This window comes from Propithecus coquereli, unplaced genomic scaffold, assembly GCF_000956105.1.
Source record: "Propithecus coquereli isolate 6110/MARCELLA unplaced genomic scaffold, Pcoq_1.0 Scaffold15, whole genome shotgun sequence".
Lineage (NCBI taxonomy): Eukaryota > Metazoa > Chordata > Mammalia > Primates > Indriidae > Propithecus > Propithecus coquereli.
In genome coordinates this window covers 958,049-976,560 of record NW_012139413.1, presented here as the reverse complement: position 1 = coordinate 976,560, position 18,512 = coordinate 958,049, and the positions used below count along the sequence as shown (strand labels likewise).

At 35.4% G+C, this 18,512-nt stretch overlaps 1 protein-coding gene across 1 annotated transcript in view; it reads left to right on the top strand.

Annotated features, from left to right (window-relative positions):
* The window catches only part of SERPINI2 (serpin peptidase inhibitor, clade I (pancpin), member 2), a 29,081-nt gene that overhangs the window by 8,533 nt on the left and 2,036 nt on the right, over positions 1-18,512 (top strand). The window contains exons 5-7 of the mRNA XM_012640195.1: positions 10,065-10,162; positions 13,370-13,456; positions 16,002-16,091. Coding sequence (XP_012495649.1) covers positions 10,065-10,162; positions 13,370-13,456; positions 16,002-16,091 — 275 coding nt within the window. The remainder of the gene's footprint in view (positions 1-10,064; positions 10,163-13,369; positions 13,457-16,001; positions 16,092-18,512) is intronic.

Genomic DNA, 18,512 nt, shown 5'->3' with positions numbered 1-18,512 from the left:
TATTACACTAATTAATCTTTCTCTAGTTTTTTCCTGATTAGAACTTGAAATATTTATCTTCCATTATTTTTCATTAAGAATTTTAAAAAAATCCAAAAACACTTATGATGGTATATATCATACAATTAAAATACTACATGTTAAGTTACCTTTGACAGATAATGCTGTAGTCATTGAATTATAAATAGAATCCTATAGTCAATTTTAGTTAGTGAATACAAAATGGAAATTGCAAAGGATTATCTCAGGAAGCAATCATTATAAACACTAATTTCTTTATATCATGCTTCTAAGAGAGAAGATAAACTGCAGAGAGAAAAGTGTACCCCAATGACTCCATATATATTCTATCTGAACTTTTAAAAAAGATAGACATCTAATAGATTATATGCTGTCCTTTTGTTTCTAAATTTCTCTTTGAACTCATTAAGGCCTACATATGTTGTGCTCCTCTATTCCTGACTATTAGTCTCTTAAACCTCTTGGCATTTACTTCCTTTGCCACTTAGCCAGGATCCAGTCATTAGTCATTTCAAGCATAGTCTCACCAACATTTTTAACATTTTTCTCTCCTGTCTTTGTCTCTTTCCTAATTTTCTCCTCAGCCATCCTCAATCCTGAGTCTACTCAAAAAACCACTTTTGCTTTTCAACTACTGATTTCATTGGAGCACAAATCCAGGAAGGAGTCACTTCTGGCCTCACCACGGCTGAAGCTCAGGACTCTTTGTTTATCTCTACAGAACTTTCTTTTCTGACACCCATACCGCACCAAAGCATTACTTCTATTCTTCCTTTGATTTCTCTTACTCTCAACATATGTCTCAACCTCTTGTTTCTTAAAGAAAACATATTATCAAGCAAACTCTTTCTCCTCTCTATTTACATAAATCAGCTCAAAATTTATGTAAATTTTTACTAATCTTTTCTTTCTCTACCTTCCATGATATAGTGGAGAAAGAGGTACCCTATGCTTTTCTCACCCTAACACTGGGTTCTTGATTCAAGTATTATTAATTACCCCTTTTTTCCTTGGAAATCTTTCTTCCTTTAGTCCCTATGACACTGCTCACTTTCCCCCTCCCTCCCCTCTTTTTCTCTTTCTTTCTCTCTCTCCCTCTCTTGTACTTGAAAGTTTCCCTGCTCCCTAACTTACTTTTTTTCCCTTTCTCTTCTCAGATAAAAATATTTACCACAGTTTCATCTTCAGAATTTTCCTTTTCTTACTCTCGCTAAGAAATATTATTTGTACCCTATTATTATGTCTTTAAAATTTGAATCTGTAACCCCAACCTCTCTTCTAATTCCCTACCATTTGTTTATCTCTACCTGGATGTTATTCATTCTTTCAAAGAATATTTTTTTTAGCACCTACAATGTGCCAAACACTGGGGATATGATAGCGTGTGTGCAAGATAGTTTACCTTCTAATAATGGAAATACTAATGTTTGAAATTAAATTGTTTATTTTCAAATTTACTTCTCTCTCTCTGTTTCTCTCTCTCTCTCAGCTTTGGAAAGATCTCTGTTTTGGAGCCAAAAATACTGAGTTTTAAAACTGTCTGTGCCATGTGCTACCTGTGGGGGATTAGAGTCACTTGACTATTCTGACTTGTAGTTTAATCAATATAAAACGTGAATAATGATACCTGTCGCCAAGTTATCCCCAGCTTTTTCAGCCTAAAGAACAAATGCCTAAATAATAATGTATGGCCTCAAACCCAATTGGCAATGAGAAATAAAGGCTTTTGTCAGAATCACCTTCTCCAGCATTTTTAGGAATCCTCTGCAGGAATGTTTCACAGTTTAGAAATCTGTCCAGGCTAATGCAGTCTAGACAGTTTCTCCAAACTGTTTGACCTTATTATCAGCTTCTCCAGACTATGGCCACACTTCCCATACAACCACTGCCATAGTGTAGACACAGACTTCTCTCTTAATTCCTCTAAACACAACTGTTACGTGTTAAATTGTGTTTTCCTGCCTAAATTCATATGGTGAAGTCCTAACCCTCAGTACCTCAGAATTTGACCATATTGGGAGAGATAGGATCTTTACAGGATATCGAAGAGAAGTCATTAGTGTATGACTGGTATCTTTACAAAAAGGGGAAATTAGGACAGATACACATAGAGGGAAGATGATGTGATGAGACACAGGGAAAAGATGACCAGTACAAGCCAGGGAGAGAGTCATAGAACAAATCTTTCCCTCACAGCCCTCTGAAGAATACAATACTGCTGACATCTTGATTTTGGACCTCTAGCCTCCACAACTGTGAGAGAATATATTTCTGTTATTTAAACCACCCAGTTTGTAGTACTTTGTTACAGTAGCCCTAGCAAGTAAGAACAATTTCAATGTTTAACCCAACTTTACTGAATGCTTAGTGATCACAAAAGGGGTTTATGAGGTAGAATGTAATTTAAACCAGGTACCAGGCATGACTATCCTGGAGTGTAGACAGTTTCTTGTACCATGCTATCCTTAGCCTGCCGTTGCCATGGTGCCAGTGCCCCCTGCCCCTCACAAAGGGCTGTACCATCTCCCACCTAGTCAGCATCCAAAGACCTCCAACTTTTCCCAGTGTAGAGAGAAAGTGACCTGGGGTTTTCTCCCATCTTCTCTAAGGCCAGCTTCCCAGTCATGACAAGAATCTATAGCAATAGATTTCAACTCTCAGTGAAAACAATGCTTTCATATCATATAAAATAGCTTACTCCCTCATGATCTCAAACGTCTCCTCCATCCCACCAATTCTATTTGCATAATGAAAAAGCCCATTGTATTGCATTTTCCAAACAATTGAACAATTTGCCTTAAAAGATGAAATTAATCTTCATTTATATAAAAACAGAAACATTGGGTGGCAGTTGTATCCCCTTTTTCCATACAAACTCCAGCCACCAAAGATCCTTTAAAACTTGGTGGCAGTTTCAATTGCAGTGTCTCATTGCATACTTCTATTCATAGCAGTAAGTCTGGCATAGAAGAAGGTGCTAAATAAACAATGGCTATTTTTTTTTCTTTGTTAAGAAGATCACTGCACAGCCAGTATCAAACAAGAATCAGTGTCTTCTCTGACTTTTTGACTTTTGAATCTCCCTCATTCCTTTTCCCCCTGTGTGGCAGGCCGTTCTCCATGGTACCTGACCAATAAATTCCCATGTATTTTTCTAGGTCTCTCTCAAAGTTGCTTCTTCCATGTAGATTTGTCCAAACATGCCCAGTTAGAGTGAACCATTTCTTGTCTATATTTGTAGAATACTTTATCAAATTTGCATCGTAGCACTGATTACAATGCATTTTCAGTTCTTGCTCACATTCTTGTCTATCTTATTAAGACGTGAGTTCTGGGATGGGGATTATATATCATTCATTTGGCTTCTGTATCCCTAGAACATTCATGGTATATAGCATGTGCTAAATGAGTATAGTGGAGTTAAATTATATACATATTTACAAGGAAAGAGATTCTATATTATTCCTCTTGAACTAATTTTAAATATCTCAAAAACCAGAATTCAACTTTCCAGTCACTCTTTAATTTGTTCCCTCTGAGGGTCCTAATGAAGCTTTCCCTCCTTCACTTAATGCCGCATAGTGAAAAAATAGGACATTAGCCATTTACTTGAAAATTTCTCTCTAGAGAAAAAAAATGAGATTCTTTTTGAATTCACAGGACTGAAAATATTTTTATCAATTATTTAATCACATGAATACAACATTACATGTAAAAGTATTCATTTTTTGCTAAATGGATGTCTTTGATTTCTTAAAGGAATGATTTCCTTATGTGTTAAGTTCATTAACAATTTTAGCCCATCAGAATGTATTTATTGAATCAAGTTTCCTGAGCACTAAAATCATGGGGTAAAAGTTCTAAAATACATTTTCCCCAAAATGAACAATTTCCTCACAACAGAAAAATACCTATTTAAAGTGTGTGTTTTTAGTATAGAAGAGAAAAAACTATATAGGCTGAAAAAATATTTTGGGTGGACTGACAGATTTGTATTTTATTATTAAGTGCTGTGGTTCTTTTATATCTAAATAAATGCATAGTGGTTTTCAAACTGATAACTGAAGATTTTGGTAAAACTGGAACAGTTTAATCAACTGTATTAGTTTCCCAGAGCTGCTGTGACAATGCAATATAACAGAGTAGGTGGCTTAAAATAACAGAAACTTATTCTCTCACAGTTCTGGGGGCTAAAAGTCCAAAATCGAGGTGTTAGTAGGACATGCTTTCTCTGAGACTGTAAGTAGAATCCTTCTTTGTCTCTCCCTAGCTACTGGTAGTGGCTGGCAATCCTTGGTATTTCTCTCCTTGTAAATAAATTACTACAATTTTTGCTTCTGTTGTCAAATAGCCATCTGTCTTCACATAGCATTCTCATATCTTATAAGGACAATGTCATATTGGATAAAGGGCCCATCATACTGCAGTATGGCCTCAACCTAGTTAATTATATCTATAATAACCCTATTTTGAAATAAAATTACATCATAAGGTGCTGGAGGTTAGGGCTTCAACATATGAATTTGAAGGAGAGCGTGTGTGTGCACAATTCAACTCATAACACAAGCTATACCAAATTCTATGTTGTTGTAAAACACAGTGTCTCTTTGGTAACAAAGCCATTTAGCAAATGCCAAAGGCAGAAAAAATAATCATAAGAATGTTTATATATATGCTATAGTATTAAGGAGCATGTGAATGACTAGAGTACAGTTACTGCTTAAGAAACATTTCTCTTTCTCCTCTTTGATGTATAGTTTAGAATCAAGGCCAATAAGATAGAGTATGGTCTAAAAACAGTTGGCTGCTTTCTAGTATTTATTATCTGTAACATATTAATTAGATATCTAATTTTAGACATTATCCTGTAGTTGGATATCAACTAAAATAATCATATTACTTTGTCTAAATGTAATATGATTTAGTAGTCAAATATCCTTAGGTTGAAGAGTCTAACAAAATCACTATATACCAGATTCTTCTCTGCATAAGAAACGTTCTGAGAATATACTTTTATGATTATATGTATGGGCAAAGGTGATCATTTAATACACATAAATAAAGTAAATAAACAAGTAACTTTTAACCTTGTAAAGCATTTAGCATTTATATTTTAATACTAGATGCTATGGTTCCATAGTCTCACTTGGTTATGTCTTCCGTTTCACAGATAGAAAACCAAGCACTGAAAAGATAAATTGATTGTCATTCAACCAGTGTTGGGAGAGGATAAGCTCTCACAGCCTTATCATCTTATTAGTTTGATACTGGTTAGAAAACGTTATTCTTCGATCAAAAGCACAGATTGATTGGGACCTTATTATGGGCAAGGGGCTGAGGCAAAAGCAAAGTGATAGACATGCTCCTTATTGATAAAGTGGTTACTACCTATTGATAAGAGGGAATAGTGGGAGATTTACATGATAAATTTACTAAGACTATACAGCAATGTGCAGTAAGTACTAAAAGAGTGGCATAACCAATAAGCACTAGAAGGTTCATGCAAAGGCGGCAGGGGGGGCGGAGAGAGGGAGTGCCAGAAAATGGAATTGTAGAGAGAGGCTTTATGAAAGAAGGACTAGAGCTGGGCTTTAAAAGAATCCAGAGATAAGTCCTATATGCAGTGGGGAACTATTGAAAGTATCCAAGTAGCATAGTGGAATGATTAAATCAGTATTTTAGAAAGATATATTTGATAGTCACAATGCCTTCGTTAATGCTAAATAACTGGTCTGAAAATTTTCCCTCTTCCCCACCTCCCACCCCTAGCACACTATCCCCGTTTTTCTGGATAACTTATATTGGTCCTTAAAATCAAGTTTGGGTCTTATAAAGATTTTCTAATCTTTCCATGCAAGATCACACAAACATTTTCCCTTTTCCCTGCTGGAAAAAGTTCTCCTGGTATCCTGTGTGTATTTCTGAATAGCACTTATATACAAATTATTTGTTTTTCTTCCCCTCTGGTCTGTAAACCACTTGAGGTCAAGAGCTATACATGTTTCCTTTCCGTGACCCCAGCACAAAGCACGTATCTAAACACTAGTATAGCTATTCAATGAACATTTGTTGCTTTAAACTGAGTAGCAGTGATGTTCAGGATTTGTTAAAGAGGAAAAGTCTGAGATTATTTAAGAAACCACTACAACAATTCAGGCATTAAGTAGTAAGTGTTTAAAAGGAGCAGCTTCACTGGGAACAGTAAGGAAATGGTGAAGTAGAAAAACATTTATTGGAATTTGTGACTAACTAGATATGGGTTAAGAAGAAATAGATTGAATTGAGGTTCTAAGCTTGACTTACTAGGCTGTGAATTTTTGCTTTTTTTGTAGCTAGTCTTTAACAGGGTACCATGGAATTCTAGAGAGCTCTGGGGCATACTTCAGAGAGTTCATGAGGCCCTGAAATTATTTGCAGGTTTATGCATATAGTTTTATACATATTTTCCTTGGGGGAGACTATAGAGTTCTCACTGAGTTTTTGGAGGTCCAGGTCTTTAAACTTGTTAAGCATTGCAATTCTATTCAAAACTACGTTAATATTTAAATAATACCCATAGTCGTTCTGAGAGGTATCATTCTTTAAAATATTGACTGATGTGGCATCTCACAGTATCTTTTTATCAACTTTTGAAACCATATCACCGATAATAGACTATAATATTGAAGACTAAGAGCCCTGTCACCTTCTTACTATGTAACTTTAGCAAAAGACCTTACTTATCTAAAATTTTTCTTTTATTGTCAAATGGAATAATGATAATATATGCCTCTTAGTGTTGTTGTGAGAATTCCATGAAATAATATATACAAAACTTTTAGTACTGAATATTAACTCATTACTATTACTTGTATTATTATTCTGTTTCAATTCTAACATTTCTTGACCATCCATTATAATGCCAGCATAGCACTAGATGCTCCCCCACCAAACCTCATTTAATTCTTACAATAAATTTGGTAGAGATCTAGTTTTATATTCAGGTTACAGATGAGATGCAGACAGGTAAATACCTTGCCTGTGGCCATACAGCTAATAAATGGCTGAGCCAGTATTCCAAAAGGACAGACAGGAGCCTGAAAACAAGTGCACTGTGGGGCAAGCATGAGGGGAGCACAGAACAGAGCGGTCGGTGATAGGGCGACTGGCGGGATAGGAGATATGGAACAGCCATGCCAAGGAGACTTTTCAAAAGAGATGACACCTACCCTACGACACAAAGTGTCATATTCTTGCTGGGCTAGAAATCAATCCTAGACTTGGCCAGCCTTGGATCTATAGGTGGGTGAATGTGAATTGTGTGTGGGTGAGAGAAAGGGAACGCAGGAAAGATGAGACTGGATAGGAGAATAGATATGTCATGGCCAGCTGCAGTAATGATCACAAAGTGTTCATTTACTTTGACCTATTGGACACTGATGCATATTGAAATACCAAGTGTGCATTACAGTGTCCAGATACATTTTGTAAGTGACAGAAAGTATTTTTAACTCAGCCCATGAGGCTAACAGATCATTTCTCACACGCTTACACACACACACTTACACACACACACACACACACACACACACACACACACCCCACACACAAGGTAATTGGTTGGGAAAGTGACCAGAAGTTACTATGTACCCACATAACAGTGTAGGTCCACCACTGCCAAGGATTATTATTATTATTTTTTAATCCTTATAAACAACCCTAAGATCTTGTTTGGTCAGTTCCAGATCTGAACAATCCAAGAATGACTCAAGTCCATTGTACCAAAGCTGGGATTTCAAGTAATAAGGATAGGGACTAAGAAGGAGATTAATCCAGGACATTTTTTTTTTCATTAAACAAGAACTCTGGGGATAAAGAGGAAGAAAGGGACAACACCAGTCTCCGGTAGAGCCTGGAGGACAGGACTGAGTCATTCTTAAAACAAAAATGTGCATTATTTTCTTTCATTTCCTGTAGCTTTTACCTGTGAGACCATTTAATCCCAATGAATACATTTAGCAAATAGATAATGTTTGCATATGCTAAAAAATCTATTTCATGATTATTTGGTTGCTAATTGTCTAGCCAGCATTTTTGTTGCTCATTCTTTTATGTTTGGCTGATGTTCTTTTGATGATTTTAAAGGAGGCTAAAGGAAAAGGGAAAATGGACCACTAATAGGGGATAAATAGTAAGACTCACAAACTTTGGAAGAGGGACATTATATATATATTGATCGAGTTGGTGGTTTTGAATTATATTTTGATTAGAAAGCAGTGAGAGTTAGCTCATTAGCTTTGACTTCAACTGGGCCTGAGTTTAAATCATAGCTCTGGCACCTATCTTGACCTTGAGTCTGGAAATCAACCTCCTCAAGCTTCTACTTTCTTATATGTTAACGGAAATAATAATGCTGACTTCCTAGGATTTTTTAGACGATTAAAAACTATAATCTATATTAAGTACCTAACACATGGAAGTGCTACTTCACACCTGGCTCCAATAATTATGAATAATTAGAAGCTGGCTGTAGGTTATACTTTTTGTTAGATGCCTGAATGGGCTTCTATTGCTGTCAGTTTCATTGGACTATATTATTAACAGGACTGTTACTTAAATTACTCTCCAGTGATAATTAGGCATTCGTAGAAGCTGTAATAAGTCTTGCAGTATTCTTGCCATTATCCTGAAATTATTCTACTATTATACTAAAAATAGCCAATTTGGAGGTAGATTAGAACATGTATTCTCCAACCTTTAAAAGCCTGTACTACATTTGGTTTAAAGAGTGTGGTAATAAAAACAGAAGGAAAAAAACCAGACCCTCAAAATCATCATGCTGCATATTAATTTTCTTAGTTGAAAGTTGCAATGAAGAAGTTGAAAATAGTTGGCATAAGTTATTTTCATTATCAGTACATTTTCATGTGCATGTCGTGCCCTTTCCAGTTAGCTAAATGAGTTCCAGGGTTCTAAATGAGTTAACGTCTTCCAAAAGTACATATTGTTTTATCAACAAATAATTTAGGCCCAGTAAAGTTTTGCCACAACATGTTCATGGTTTTGAAGAATTATAATTAAGAAGCTGTTTAGTATTTGGCAATTAAAATAATGATCTAATTAGGCTGATTGCCCAAGCTAATTTCTAGCCCCAGATACGGGCCTACCTGTTAGATCAGCAAGGATCCTTGAGCAGTAGTGTATGTACCCAAACTGAGGAGCACCGGGGCAAATGTCTGGGGGCATAGACAAAGCTCGTCCGACAGGAGTTCTGGGAATTTTGCTGGTGTAGGAAATATATATAGCTCCCTGTTTAAGAATGTTACATTTGCCCTTTCTTTCATAACCAAAATTTCCAATCTGATTTTAAAATGCAAACTGATGCTTTAAGCATCTATGAAGTCAATAAGTACAAGCTTCTTTTTTTCTTTTTATTTAAATGGGAAAGTGAGGTTCAATGATGGCTTTGGGTTAGAATCCTAAATCAGTGCCTGTGAGAATCTTTTGAGATTCTCTGGTTAAGGTCCCTCCTCACAGGTGAGGTAAATTGAGAGAGAAGCGAGCAGCATTTGAGGGCCCTAATGTATGGTCCTGCATTGGGAACACTTGCTAGCTCCTTTTTCATTTCCTCTCCTATAATTTTTATCTTTTATTTCCTTTGAAAGAAATTTGGTTTCTCTCCTTTACCCTTTTACAGGGCCTATTGGGAAGATATTAGGTGTGTACATAAACTCAAGAAAGTCACATCAAGTGTGACAATGAGTGGGATGGATGATAGGTAATAAATGCCTCTCTGTTCCTTAATAGCCAACAATTTTCTCCAAGGACGGTTAACTCCTGTTCTCTGTTCATAGTATCACGGACATCTGCCAGGAACCATCTTTGATGGTGTGAAAAACCTGAGTACATAGAGATTCTGGAGAGAAATTTTAGACTTTAGGAAGGAGACAAGCAATTGAAAACTTAGACTCCTCACCCTGTTTTATCAGGTAATTGTTATTTTTTTGGTAGCAAATGTGTGCAGTGTTTCAAGAATTTTATTTTTCATCTTTTTATTTAAACAGATTTAAAGTGGAACAAAAAACAGACTTCAAAGAAGCTTTGTATTCTTTGAACATAACTGAGATATTTAGTCGTGGCTGTGACCTTTCTGGACTAACAGGTAGTATGATAAATAATTCCGATATTATCATGTTAATTTGTTTTCTTAGGACCATGTTAACTAACTGATCTTAAAATTGGAAGAGGATTTGGTCCCAGTAAACATATACACAGTAAATAAATGTCATGTTGATCTGTGAATAAGCACTCCATTTAGCATTTGTTTTCCTTAATGAAAGTCAAAAAGCATTTAGAATTTTAGATGAGCGTTCTAGTCAAACTTCTAATAAAACGATGTAGATAAAATTTATTATATGGACTTTTATTTCTGCCCTGTTTGGATTTTCTTATCTGAATAATGGGAATTACAACTTTGAGTCTTTCATATAAGCAGAGCTAATAAAACTCTTATAAACCAATTTGCAAATGTTAATTCCCTAATATTAGAGCTCATAAAATAGGCCTTCACAAGCTGCTGGATGATGAACACAATCAAGAAATAGTAATGCTACAAATTTTAGATTTAGCAACAGAGGCCTTTGGACTGACAACAAAACAGAGAAGATGAAGCTATTTTGCTAACTTGCACCTGGAGGGTCCTTCGTGGCGAAGATGCTCGCTTGCACAATGAAGCCAAGACAGTCTTTTAATTCTTCTGGTCCTGGAAGTACTCACTAGTTCAAAAATAACTAAGAGAAAAAAATGGATGAAGAGGGTCAATTTGTCCCAAACTATTTACTCTCTTTTAAAGTCAGTCTTCTGTTTTATAAAAAGGGACCTAAGCTTGTCTGTCTGATGGGTTTTTGTATCATAACGTGAAATGTTATGAAATATTTTGTGTATCTTTATATAAATATCTGGGCTTTGGAGAGGTATTCATTAATTTAGTCGCCTATCAATTGTGTGGGTAAATGAATAGAATGAGTAAGCTTTCCTGGTGGGGGAGGTGAATGAGGTTCACAGGTGTCAACAATGTTCATTATCACCTTCACACGTGATGTAGCTACTTGTTCTCGCACTGACAGGTCTGACTTTGACAATTTCATCAGCACCAGGTATGAAACAGTCAACATTAAATACTGCCACAGGATGCCTTGGAACACAGCCCCCTCAGATACACCAAACCATTTTTCAAGTACTTTGTCCTCTCAAACTTCTTTCTGGCCTTAGAAAACTTACTTGACATGCCTCAGAGATTTCAAACAGCCACTCATTCTGCAAATTCCCAGCAATTTGTAACTTCTATAAAATCTCCTTTTACAGACAGAATTTTAAAGAAAATACCTCCAAAATTCTTCATAAAAGAATTTGTTCATAGGAATGAACCCTGAGCAGAGAAAAATAAATGTCCAGCATTTTTCTGCTCTTTCCTGCCTGAGTTACTTATTTGAGTTGTGTTAACTACTTTGGCTCTGTCATGTTGCCTGGAATGGAACAGCCATAGCCCACGCTGACACTACGGCTGGTGGCTGGAAGCACAGTCAATTCCCTGCTATCACCACCTATCATTGGCACAGTAAACATTCACTAAAGGCTACTGAGAACTGATCCAACACTAGTGTTACAGGACATGCACATGAAAGAACACTACCTCATACTCACATAGTTCACAGGTTTTGAAGGAAATGTTCTTACAGATTTATTTTGGAAAATTTGAGATAAATATTTGACTTCTCACTCTGTCATTACTTCTTGTGTCACATGTAGTAAAGTACTTAACCTTTCTGAGCCTCAATTTTCTAATTTGTTAAGTGAGACAATATGACGTAGTGATTTTGGGGGAAATAAATAAAAGAATGTCTGTAAATCACCTAATTTAACATTTGGTACATAGTAGATGTTTAGTAAATGTTAAATACAAAAAAAAAAGCAAGTGGGGACAGTGACACGTTAATATTTACTTGCACGTCTTCTAGCAAAGCTACACAAGTTTTTCTGTTCTCTTCATTTAACAAATACATACTTAGAATTTTCATAAAAATTAAGGGAAAGAATTATTACAAAGGGGTAGAAACCAGTGAGTTTATGGAGTATCCAGAGTCCTTGTTCTAAACCTATCACCTCTCAGGTCCTGTTCTTTCCCTAAGACGGGGCCCTGTCTACACTGGGATGGAACACACGAACCAAATGTCTTAGTCTAACTGCCAGGGAGTTGTTTGGGCTGGTGCCATTGCTAAACTGGGTGAAATTCTTCATTACTCCCCAACCTGATTTTTGGCCTTCACTCTTGGTGTGGGCCCCTAGGTCATTTCCTTTGTGTTCTATTTGTAAATACTGTTTTATTCCAGGCAGTCCTGGGAGAAGAAGGTGCTTTATTGCCTGATCTTGAGAGACCATTCTCCTGCATTTCAGTTAATTCACACTTACAGCGCAGATGTCCCCTTTTCTCCATTTTACAGGTTTCCATTGCTAGACATATTCAGATTCATTGACTTATTTATTTGAAAAGTATTTGTTGTAAGCCAACTAAGTGCCAGGAAGTTTTCTAGAACATGTTTTCATTGTCCCTCTAAGGAACATTGTCAGATCTGTCTGATCTTGTGAGGCCAGCTTGATATGGCTTCTGGACTCATGGTTTCACTTCCCTCTTCTCAAGGAGATGACCCTTGCAGGTCACTATACCAGAAAATCTTCACACACACATTGGTTCCACCAAGAGGAGAAGAGAAGCATTTTCTCTCAGCTTGTATCCACACCAGAACAAAACATTGTAAGACACTATCTGACACTGAAAATTTTAACAGGTTTTAAAGCAAAGCTCTGAAGTGATTTTGTAATATATGATACAGGAGTTCTTTAGATTTTCATAGCCTCCTCAGTCTTGAAGGAAAGTAAATTTTGTTTTAAACTCTGATCAAAACTAAATACAGAATTTAAAAGGTAAGTTGACTTTGAGGTTGAATATAATACATAGGGTGGGATTAATTCAAAGCCGGAAAGCCTCTTTCATCCTGTCTGTAGACCCCAATGGCTAAGGGAGGCAAAACCCTCTGTCCATTAAAATATTTCACTTAGTTGGATACCCGATTTGAGGCTTACACCTTTCCCTCTTTACCTTTTATATCACAGGAAAACTTGACTATCTCTGTATCTATTCACGTCTGTAAGAACTAAACCTAAACCACCTTAATCGCTAGCAAATTGACTAAACAGAAAGCAGTTTGTTTGTTTCCGTTTCTTTGTTCATGTGAAAATGTTATTAATCTGGGACCTAATGGTAATGGCTCTTGATTTTAACCCTTAAACATACTTTCATATGTTTTACCAGATTCATCTGAAGTATATGTTTCCCAAGTCATGCAAAAAGTCTTCTTTGAGATAAATGAAGATGGCAGTGAAGCTGCAGCATCAACTGGTAGGACAAATGATTTCTGGATAAACTAGGAGAAAAGATGAGGGAAGGAGGATCACGAGGGTGCAGGCTCTTTTGCAGTATTCGGGTCTTTTTTCCTCTTCTGCTGCCTAGTACACTATAGGAGGAAAAAAAGAAAATGGTTGTATAAGCTATTCATACATCTCTTCAGTCACAGAATAACACAAAAGGGAAGGGAAGTTATTTGATTAGGAGTTGAGGCCCATCTACTGATATCTGCTTATTTGTAAATAAGATAACCTACCAAGTAGGAGATAGGACTTGTGGAGAACATTTTAGGGCTCAAATATGATATAATTATTGTTTAGGAATGCTCATTTTTTGTAAGCATATTTCATTTCATTCTTCCATTACATCAAGTTAGTCCCCCCTTTTTAAATTTGATTCTTGTTTGTATCTCTATGGCGATGGCTCCAAACTTAGCTGCACATTAGAATCACTAGGGAAGCTTTAAAAACTCTCATGCCCAGTCCATACACCAAAATAATTAAATCAGTATTTCTGGAGGTGAAGATCAGGCTCCAATATTTCTTGTTTCCCTAAGTGATTCCAGTGTGCATCCAGGGTCGAGAGCCAGTGCTCCATAGTGCCTTGCAGCTTGCCCTTGATACTACAATGTAGTGCACAGATCAGCAGCAATAGCATCACTTGGGAACTTGTTAGAAATACAGAATCTCAGGCCCAACTCTAGACCTACAGAATCAAATCTGCATTTTCCGAGATCACTAGGTGATTTGTTTATACACTGTAAGTTTGAGAGCCACTCTTCTGTGCTACATTTCCTTGAACAAATGACATTTTAAACAGTATCTAAGATGTATATAAGTAATATTTGAAAAATAATTAGAAAAAAGCCTTAAAATCAATTAGAAATAAGCAAGCAACTATAATGAATCCCTCATAAGTCTATTTTAATTCCCCATACTATTTGGATTTTAATCAATATTTAAAATATATTCATCATTTAAAATCTCTTATTGATAAATATCTTAAAAATTATATCCACTTAATTTCTTGATTAATTTGTAATGCTACACAGAGCCAGTGGATTTTGACATCTGGGTAGGACACATGGGACTCCATTACCATTTTGTCATCTCTTAAAGGATTTTGCATTGCTGTGATGAAGGAACTCAGATTGTAGGGGATGGGCTATATCAATTCTTAGAGAAATAATAAGATTGCATTTGGACGAGGTTGCTGGCTCAGGTAGACAAATTTTTCAGCTGCTTTTAAACAGAACAGAAGGAGTCCTTCTAGATCGTCATCTGATCTTCTCATTATATTGGTGAAGAAACAGGGCCAGCAATGTAAAGTGGCTTTCCTGAAGTTATAATATTAGTTGATAGCAGAGTTTAACTCAGATTAGAATCCCTGACTTCAAGTTCAGAGCCCTTTCTGCTATTGCCCACTGCCTGTCATTGTAAGTCTAGAATTTTCTAGAAGGCTTTGATATCATTAAGGGAAGGCAGCATGAATCAGCAGTGATCATGATGTGCTACTCCTCAGAATAGTTAGCCTGAGTATTTTGATTTCCAGAAATCTGCTCAGGGGTTGCTCAAGAACAAAAAAGTCCAAGTTTTCACTGCAAATGGAAATGGGAGTAAAACTGACCTGACTTTACTTTTCGGATTTTTCTCAATGATTCAGACATGAACCTATATTCACAGGTGATTTGGGCAGCATGGCCCTGATACTCCAGATAAGAGAGTGCCATTCACGTTACATTACTAAAGTTATATTTGCTGTTTTAAAATTCTAATTATACATGTTAATTTTATTTTTCTTGGGGTCAAAATATAATTGTACAAAATTATTTGTATTATTGGTAAAGACAATGTCTGAATTGAACATAAAAACATTTAATCTAGGAAAAAAATATAACCTTTTAAATTTTCCAACCCTAAATATTGACAAAGGCCATAATGGAGCAACATGATATTAATTATCATAGTAAATATTTTTTAAGGCAGCAAATCTCTGTTTTAAATCTCATAATAAAAATCCTATATACATTTACTGCACAAATCCTAAAAGCTCTGAGCTTACAGAATAATTTTGAAAGAGTAAGTAAAAAATAAATTAATTTGAACTCAGATGTGATTACCACAAGCCTGAAGTATAGAAATGAAGTGTAAATGTATCCAAATAGAAATTAAGAATTGAAAACATTATAAGAATAAATCATATAATGTAAATTAAAAGTGAGAAGAAAATTACTATTTAAAAGATAAAATTTTTCAATTGCTTCCACTAAATTGAATCTGGTATCTGGCTTTCTTCTTCATTTAGCATACATATGAACTTAGAACTATTCCATGAATGATCTAATATTTATTCTTCTGCACTTTGGTTTTAAAATTTATTGCAAATTTCTCTATATTTAGAAAATGGTTATTTTTCCACATGTTAACTCTTACACAAAATGACCTTTCCTGTCTACAGAAAGTATGATGGATATATTTAATATTCCCTTTACTGATCTTTTAATGTGAATATCTAAATACCCATTGTCTCTATTTCATAGGTATGAACATCCCTATGATTATGAGTATGGCTCAAAACCAATTTATAGCAAATCATCCATTTCTGTTCATTATGAAGAATAACCCAACAGGTAACTTTTTTGAGAATTCTTTGGGGAAAACTCAAGTCAAGTGGACCTAGCACCAGCTGCTAATTGCAATCTACACATCTGGAATCATTTGTTCTTTCAATGGGTATTGAAGTGTCTATTATGTACCAGGCACTGTATTTTAAGAGATCACAAGGACCTAAAATAGGACAGTGGTATTAATAGCTACCACCATAGTTATTATATGTAGTAGCCATTTTATATACCTATCTCTAAGCTAAAATCATTCTAAAAGGTTAGATACTTGACTAATAAAGACACTGAAGCTCTGAGAGAGATTATGTAGTTTGCCTAGGGTCATACCATCAGAAAGTGTGGGAGTGAGAATTGAGGTCAACTCTCTTTCTATGATGCCACAATGGAAATGAAATTGAGAGCTGTGGAGTTGTGAAAAATTTCAGAGGTAGATGCAAAAAAAAAAAAAAAAAGTGACTAGTATAGGCTTTGAGGGGAAGGGAGAAATCAAACATAATTTCCAATATCCAATTTGAACAACTGGTGAAAAATGATGCAGTTAGGTACAAAAGGGAATGTAGATGTAGTGGATTGGATTGGTATTTGGCACAATGTCAGCAAATGGAAATCCAGATTGTCTAGATAGATGTTTCAGCACTTTCTTTTATGAATAAGAGAGGCCAGATACAGTGGAGAAATTGTGTTTAAGTTTATACTTAGGACTCTTCAGTAGTCATAATGCTTATCTGAGGGTTATAAACTATAGAATAGAAGAAATTATATCTTATTTATCTCCGTATCCAGTCCAGTATTTGGCAAAATGCCTGCCGTATAATACCAGCATCCCTACAGATTGGGAGTGGGGATTTGGGTATCAGACCTAGGCTCAAGTTACAGCTCAATTAACTATTAGTTGTAAGACAAGTTGCTTTATCCTTTCTAAGCCACATTTTCCCCATCTCCTATTTGAACACAGTGCTTGTTTCATAGAGTTAAATATAACAATGTATGAAGCCAGTAATACTGTGTCTGGCACATACTAAGTGTTCTTTATGAATAAGTCCATAAATATTAATGAATGAATGACTAGATAAATGAAGGAAGGAAAATGGAAAAGATTCTCTGTATAAGCTTGTTTATAGGGAGAAGAGACACAGTTATTCTCAGAATCTGAATCTGTTAGATTGACTAGGGATATTGATATTATTGTCCTGCTAAGCGATACATTACTCTCTGTTTTTGGCTTCATGAAACTAATGCTGAGTGACCCTTCTAAAAATTATATCTTGAAAACAATGGAGCAGGTTTAGAATTGCTGAGATTACATTAACACAACTTCAATCTGGTAGTGGATGTGTCAGTGTTACAATGTACTCTGAGTATATAATTTGATCTCTATATCTTTAACCTTTAGATGACTGTAATTTCTTATAATTAGTATATAATTATTGAGTCTGAAGACAGAAGGAAATAAAGCTACATTGGGCATCAACACACAAGTAAATAATGGCTTTTAGAATAATTATGTTTGACTCTATTTTCCAAGTCGGTGACTTGTTATATTCTAAGGCCATATAATAGCTATCAGTAAGACAGCAGTGAAAATTCAAAACCCAAAATAATCCACTTATTTGTTTATTTGTGACAATACTTAACTATCAGAACTTTAAGACAATTTTCACTATTTTATTTTTTTATTGTAATAAGACTTTCTAAATTAGGGTTTGTCCTTTATTGTTTAAAATGAATGGCCACTCATTTATCAGGGACTGTAAATTGTTCCCATATAAAATGTAGAAAGGGCTATTATCTTAAGACAATACATATTCAATGATTTATCTATTTTTCTCTCACCAATGAACTCAAGAAATAATTGAAATTAATGGAGATAGTGATTTAGCATCACCATAGTGGACTATTAAATGGCTTCATGCTCTACATAAAATATATTCTGTTGACAATTTCTGAAGCATAAGGATGAATGATTTTAGGTTTATTACAACCAATTCTTATTTATATTTGAAATTTCTTTTGGTCAAACAATACTCTCGTGCAAAATCTATACATTATTTGGATTTTCCTATCAGATGAGTTTTATATTGCAGTATATTCTTCTAAAGCCCTTAAGTTTTAGCTAAACTTCTAAGTTAAACGTCTAAGCTAAACTTCCAGGACAATGAAGAACTTTTTTTAGGCTGAAGGTGTACACCAACTTTATAGACATTGAGAAAAATACTATGAAAGATGCTGCATGAAAGTTACCATTTCTGAGAAAACAGTGAGTCATGATTTTGAAACTGACAGTACTCCACACAAAATAAAAATTATTTCATTTAGAACTCTTTCAGGTCATTGGCCAAGGGAAGAAGCAGACTGAAGAATATTCATTAAAAAATCTTTTTTTCTGGCCGGGCGCTGTGGCTCACGCCTGTAATCCTAGCACTCTGG